Genomic DNA, 7,616 nt, shown 5'->3' on the forward strand with positions numbered 1-7,616 from the left:
TGCATTGACGATTATCAATGTGAGTAGCAGCAAGAGTCAGAACACGAAAATAAGTTACCTGAGCTACCAGCGCAAAGGTAGAAACACCGAGAGAGCAAGCAAAACACTAGAAAAGAGGTTAGGGATCGACATCATTTGCCGATGCAGCTATCAACTGATTCCCTGCATCCTAGAATTAGGGTTAGGGTTGGGACACATACCAAAAGAAGTATAACACAATCCGCCATTCTCCTACGGGAAGGGAGGACTAGTGCAGCCAGAAGATGGGCGCTCCAAAAGGCCCAAACCCGGCAAAAATTGATAAACTTCTCTTATTTACAATGGAGCACCACCGATTCTCACGGATTCAAATTTGCTCACCACCTTTAGTAAGGTGGTGATACCACCACTCCATACACAGTTGACACGTGTTGGTTGCACCATTTAATCATGGTTAAGTCTTTAGAATTAGTGTTAATAAATTAATAATATTAATGTGGTTAATGAAGAGAGAGAAATAAAAAGAAGCAATAATGTATTTCTTCCTTCTCCATTCAAACTCAGAAACATATCAGAGATGCAGAGATCTCAGTTTTGGCCTTTTGGGATTTGATTTTGAGTAATCCAAATTATTTCATTATTTCAAAAGTCTTAATACTATACTGATTACTCAGCCTCTTCCAATGGAAACCCAAACCAAAATTGCATCGAAACATTTCAAACAAAGAAAGGGAAAGCAATTTGGAGATTGACGAGCTGACGTCCGTTTTTGCTCGGTAGCCAATAACAGCTTACGGTGTTGTATCAACGAAACATAGTCAAGCTCATCGGAATCAGCAGCCAATTTGGAGAGGTCTTCTTCCATTTCAATTCAGATAATCAAATGAATCGAGCCTGCAATTTAGATCACCAATTCTAAAAAGAAAAAGCTATGGGAAATCAAGCTCTTTTGAATTTGAAAGGTTGGGTTCAAAAACGTAGCAGAGTGGGGTTCTTCCCAAGAGAGGATTCAAGCAAATTGGGTTTCGGTGAGATGGGGTGGCTACAATTGCAGACTTCAGTTTTTTGTGGGGTGCAAGAGAGAGAAAGAGGGGGGAGAGAGTAATTTTAATTTTTAATTAAAAATTTATTATTACTAACCATAGTTAAGTTTTCTCCTAAGAAAAAAAACTACAATTAAGTTACAATACACGTGGCATGTGTTTATTGAGTGGTGATACCACCACCAATATTTAGGTGGTGAGCAAATTTGAATCCAATTCTCACGAAAAGAATTCAAACTTAAAAGGGGGATATGCCTATCTCATTGACACAACCAAATACTTACAGGTACCCTGCTAGATCTCGGGCTTGTCAATCTATAGCACAAACCCTAAAGTGGAGCCAACCATTAAAGCTGCCTTTATAACCAATTAATGCTAGCAGAAGACCAAACACTTCCATCCACACTGAAATAGAAGTGATCGAGGCAGACTTCATGTTGAAGAGGCCATTGTAAGGTCAAAGCAAGCAGAAACTTTGTACAAAGCCAGGGATCCCCATTAACAATGTGATCCCTCTCCTTCCGAGAGGCGATTCTTCAAACCGCAAATGGATGGGACATCATTCCCATCAGAGCCTTTGCATCAATTTTATTCTTCACCGAAATCAGACGCCCAATTGCGCAGTGATGTCGGAAAATTGTAGAGTTGCAACAGCCCCCAAAGATGATTTTCCCATTCTTCGAAATGGCGAGCGACGCCATGAATCAGGTAGAGACATTGTCCGCAATTATGGAAAATGATGACGTTGGTGAGAGTAGCTTTCTGGTGTTTGTGAGAGTTGCTTTTGTTGTTGGTGAGAGTAACTTTCTAGTGTTGGTGAGAGTAGTAGCCTTTGGTGTTAGTGAGAATAACTTTTGGTGTTGGTGACAATAGCTTTTAGTGGTGGTGAGAGTAGCTGGATGTCGTCAGAGACCTCGCCGGAGAGGAGAAAAAAGAGAATTATTGATGATTTTTTACTCTAGTGACATTTTCGTAAGTATGTTGATTTTTGATATCTAAAATTTAAACAATTTTAAATCTAGTTGGTTAATGAAGAAAAAAAATTGTTAGTGGCATGTTGGCTAACATAATATTCAAAAATAGCCCTATATGTAATTGGTCAGTAAATATATTGGTGTATATCCATATCTTATAAACTATTTCACATTTTTGTTTAATTTTTTTTTTTAGTTTTTTTTTTTAATAAAAGAGATAATATCATCTAATTAAGGCTAAAAATGGCATATAAAATATTTCACACTTTCGTTTAATTTTTTATCATTTTTTTTAACAAAAGAGATAATATAATCTAATTAAGGCTAGAAACGCCATATAAATTATGTCTCAGAGAGACAAGCAAACAAAAAGACTTGATAAATAAGTCATGTAACGAGGGATGACTTCATGAGAGTCTAAACCTCCATGGTAGAACATGTAATCATCTTCTGAGGATTTGGATGTACTATACATCTCTAACAATTTAAGCACTTTTAACTTGAAAGAATTTCAGAATTTTTGTTCGCCTTAGATATTTTGTTACTCCTGGATACTCAGACAATTTTTTTATTTATTTTAACCCCATTTTTGATGGGGCTCGAACACATGACCTCCTTCCAATTTCAAATAGAATGTCATTATCTTGCCATCCCACCAAACACAAGAACCCAAATACTCAGACAAGTTATAAAATTCAAATTTTAATACAGAACTTTTTATTGTTTCAAGGACAGACATTAAACATATTACTCTGGTGGCTTCATAAATCACCAAGTCTTTGAACAAAAATACAAATTCACAAAATTCTCAAGGCACAAAGAGACATTATTGTGAGATAACTCAGAGATTCTAGGCACCTACTTATATGGCTTTCCATGAAGACAATGGTGGAGTGTCAGAGTTCATCCAAGTACTGTTGCAGCTAGTCGGATATCTGTCGCCCTTAACAGCATCTGGGGAAGCAAAAGATTCAAGCTCGGCCATTTCTTCTGGTGTCAGATTCACAGATAGAGCCTTAATGTTCTGGTTAAAATTCTCAATCTTGGTGGTTCCGGGTATAGGGCACACATCATTTCCTTGGTGATGAACCCAGGCCAGTGCTAGTTGAGATGGGGTGCAACCCTTCCTTGTTGCAAGATCACTTACTCGCTCAAATATTGTTTTATTATGTTCTAGGTTTTCACCTTGGAACCTGGGCATATTCTGCAACCAACGCAGTACATATTTAAGCATCAAGAAATATAGCTTTATCAAACCAAATGATATCCAAAGGCACTAATATGCAGATTGAACATAACTCGTACATAATACGAAAAATAATTTGGGCTTCTTCCAGATCAACTGCCGTATGTTCTTAGCACTGAAACATATTTGAGAATTGTAGTAAGAATTAGGGTTCTTGATCCAAAACACCAAAATGAGGCAAAATTATCTCGCTTACCCATTTTAAACTAAATTGACATTTTTACCCTCATCTTTATTAAAAAACTACATCCATGCCATTGCCCCTCTCTCTCCTCTCTCCTACCGGTCATGAGAAACTCTCTCTCTCTTTCTCTGCCTCCCTCATGCTGAGGGCCCAGATCCTCAGTGCCCACTGATGAACCTTGTCGCCATCGTTTCCGGTCAGATTGGGGAGCAGATCCTTCACCTCTCTCTCTCTCTCTCTGATCAGATTGGTGAGCAGTACTGCCGTCATCATCTTCTCTCTCCTCCCTCGGCTCAGTCGTCTTCTTCATCGTCGTGTGTGGCTTCGCTGAAGCCAGTGATGGCCACGAAGCCGCAAACTAGGTAGGGGAAGGATGAGGTGAATCTCTCTACACTTTTTTTTTTTTGGCTTGCTTTGTTTTCGAAATGGTTCAGTGGCTTGCTTTGTTTTCAAAATGGTTCATGTCAAAGATCACCACTCGAAAGCTGGGCAGCCAGGCTTTGATTGGCGAATCATATGTGGTGGTTGCTGGGTATGTTGGATGCTAGGGTGCCCAAATCAGAAGGAATTTTTATTTTATTTTTTTAAGTAATGGGAAAGAAGGAAAGGGAAAAAAAAATTTGAATGTCTATTGGGGGTCAATAGACGTCTATTGGATAGTAATAGATGTTTTGAATTAATATAATCTCCATTTTTTTCTTTAATCAAAGTTTTATTTGTCTAATTCCAGGAAGATTAGTTCCCATTCCGGCGACCGAAAGTTCTATTGGGGGGTAATAGACATCTATTGGTGGGCAATAGAGGTTTGTTGTCCTCTATTGGGGGGCAATAGACGTCTATTAGGGGGCAATATAGGTTTTCAAAAAATTCATGTGGGCGGTGGTCGGTGACCGAAGTCCGGTCGAGGACTCCAGCTAAAGTTGGCTGGAATCTGGCGAAGGTTGGCCGGATTCCCGCGACCAATGATGGGAATCCGGCGATCAGTGACCGGCTCTGGCGAAGTTTCCTTTGGTTTCTCTCTCTTCGATTTTTTTTTTCTCTCTCTCTAAGTAACAAAGGGGTGAGGGTAAAATGGTATTAAAAATTTTTTTAAAAAAAATCTTAATAGGGTATTAAGGAATACATCCTTAGAGTGTTTTGGATAAGAAGGAATTAAAAACAAAACTTAATGGGGTAAGTGGGAAAAAAATCTCTGAAAATGACAAAAACCCTAGAATTATAATAAGCTTCTTATGATTACGATCATAGCATGGCACTCCTTTTGTTGGGTAAGCATGACAGTGCACTTTGACTTGTCAAATAATCAATTAGCGGGGGTGACTCCAAAACTATAGTTACGCTGTGCGGTGAGAGCTGCTAGGCTACCTGACTCGCCAATAATATCTCTACTTTCTCAAAAGTGTCGGAATTAAAATCGAAAGGGCAAAAATGATTTGTCCTAAATCAAATTTGCAATACCCCCCTCTCAGAAACCACAGCTCAAAACATATTATGAATACTTATTAAATTTAATCACGTAGTGATCCTCTCGAGAGTGATACATTAAGGCTTGGATACTGGAATTACAATAGACTACTGAATGAAGTCAACCAGGACACACAAACACAGATTACTAAAGGCCAACTACAAACATAGGATTTAAGAACTTTCAAGGAGATAGAAGGACGAGACATGGGATCAGCTATATAATTAAGTTTATTATCTAATGCACATGCATATCACAAGTAATATTTGTGTAACCAACCTTTCGAGCATCATCATTGGGAAGATTTTCGATGAAATTTGCCCCCGATGATAAGAATCCTCTTCCTAGAGGACTGTATGCAACAATGCCAATGCCAAGTTCCCTGAGAAATTTGGGACAGTAATATCAATGAATTGCTAGCAACGTACTCTAATAATCTAGGTAGCTCCGTCAAGCCTTACCGACAAGTAGGGATTATTTCTTCCTCTACATCTCTTGACCACAAGGACCACTCCAGCTGCACAGCAGTTATTGGATGAACAGCATGGGCTCTTCTTATTGTTGAAGCTGACGCCTCAGACAGACCGATGTACTTTATTTTACCCTCTTCAATTAGCTTCTTGAGCTCCCCCACCTACACAAAGACAAAATAAAGGAATTTAATTAAGAAAATGAGAGCTTGCTCAAAATAACAGACTTACGCATCGCAATAACAAAAGATTAATAGTCTAGTAGGCAAGATGCATAAGCTACAAGATAATACAGAACATTATGTGATTTAAAAAATTTGGAAATGATATACACTGAAAATGATGACAAAATGTAGTGGCTTTTGTGTTTAACAAATGGTAGTTCACAAAATCTTTTCCATATAGATTAAAGATTATAAATTTCTGGACTGTACTGTAGACTTGTACTAAAGGATGCAACTCTAATCAACATGTACTTCTATTCATAGGTGTCGTGTCATAATGTAAATTTCCCTTATACATAGGGCATAACATAAGCCATATACATATGGGGATGATAACACAAGCGACTAGACATATGAATAAGATAACAGAAGCAAACTAGGTATATGCCCAAGATAGCATGAACATAGCAAATGGAAGCTCAAAAACAGTGCACATTTGATTTAAAATTCAGAATTAAAAATGATCTGCAGTTTAGTCATAATCTCAACTAAAAGAGGCAATCACATTAATTACCATTCTCCTACTGTATAATAGTGCATAAATCATATATACACGAGGAAGGAGGAGGAGCTTGGAGTAAATATGCATGGGTCAATCAAAGATGTAACGGTTTGATGGGCACTAAGAATATTTATAGAATCAATGCCTTGGATACTAAAAGCAACTTTTCATCAACCAAAAAAATTTGGCAGCCTAGAGATGATTTGTAAATCAGTGATTGTCAAGATAACAGAGAATCACACATCTTTACACAAACCGTGTGTAATGATTCGAAAGATGGGACTATTTCCTCATCACTTGACGCAATGCAACTAAAGCAAGATTTGTGAAGGCCCATTTACACTCAGCACTGACAACCTCTTCAAACTTGATCAATTCAATACGAAGCAGCTGAGGCTAATTAAAAAAAAGAGTATCTAGTAGTGGTCAAGCCCTCAGTTCCATTAGGGAAACCACAAACTAGAGAAAATTGAGTAACTAATTACATCTATGAATTAAAATGACTGCATGCAGCGATATTGAACAGAAAACAGAAGAGATCAAACCGTGACTTCAATGGGGACACGGGTGTCAATCCTAATCTGATAACAGAGATCAACAGAAGCAACACCAAGGCGTTTCAAGCTTCCTTCACAAGCAGCTCTCACATATGCCGGGTCGCCTTGAACCTCCATTTTGTTGTCCGCAAACCTGATACCGAATTTGGTGGCCAGTTCAACCTTGTCTCTCACCCCTCCACTCAAAGCCTGGTCCATCAATTCAATGAAATCCAAACAATCTCATATAAATAGGAATCGATTACAAGAGTGAAGGACATACCTTGCCGAGGAGAATTTCGTTGGTGTGGGGACCGTACAGGTCGGCGGTGTCGAGGAAGGTGACGCCGGAGTCGATGGCGTGGTGGATGAGCTTGATCATGTCGGGTTCGGGCTTCGGGGCGCCATAGAAGGCAGACATGCCCATGCAGCCCAGTCCTTGAGCTGAGACCTCCAGGCCTTGTGACCCGAGCTTCATCCTCCTCATGCTCGCCATAAATGCTATGTGTTAAATGCCTCTGTGAGTGAGTGAGCAGAAGCAGAGAGTAGCAGAGTTAGTGAAGGAAGGTGTTTGGGTGAGTTATATATAAGTTTGTTTGGTGCATGGTGGCGGCGGCGTCAGCAGTGGGGTGATGGGTGAAGAAGAAGAGCAGAATGGAGCGAGGGGATGGCGCGCGTAAGAGCGTACGTCAGAGTGACCAACAGAGATGCACCATTGACCAAACGGAAGCCAGACAAAGGACGCCAGTTCCCACTACCAGAAAAACCCCCATCACACACACGGATGATGGGGCCTTTGTTTTATAGCCATGTATATTGCCATTGCCCCAGGAATTTGGGCCGAAGCCTGGGATCTACTTGGGAATCCAGGGATCTAGTTGGGATTACTATATCCAGACGGTGGCGACTATCCCCTCTTTCGGAAGATCTCAGCGTTCCTCTATCCTCTCTTTTGAAAAAGGTACTATACTATTACAAAAGAAAAAGGAAACA

General features: G+C 39.5%; 1 protein-coding gene across 1 annotated transcript; it reads right to left on the reverse strand.

The window, feature by feature from the left end:
- Nucleotides 1-2,692: 2,692 nt before the first annotated feature.
- LOC133707275 (probable aldo-keto reductase 2) lies at nucleotides 2,693-7,131 on the reverse strand. Its single transcript, XM_062132837.1, has 5 exons — nucleotides 6,907-7,131; nucleotides 6,633-6,833; nucleotides 5,353-5,525; nucleotides 5,171-5,273; nucleotides 2,693-3,200 (listed from the first exon to the last, which is right to left on the reverse strand). The coding sequence occupies exons 1-5, from the start codon at nucleotides 7,117-7,119 to the stop codon at nucleotides 2,859-2,861; spliced, it is 1,032 nt and encodes a 343-aa protein (XP_061988821.1). The 5' UTR covers nucleotides 7,120-7,131; the 3' UTR covers nucleotides 2,693-2,858.
- Nucleotides 7,132-7,616: the final 485 nt, after the last annotated feature.

This window comes from Rosa rugosa, chromosome 4, assembly GCF_958449725.1.
Source record: "Rosa rugosa chromosome 4, drRosRugo1.1, whole genome shotgun sequence".
Taxonomy (NCBI): Eukaryota; Viridiplantae; Streptophyta; class Magnoliopsida; order Rosales; family Rosaceae; genus Rosa; species Rosa rugosa.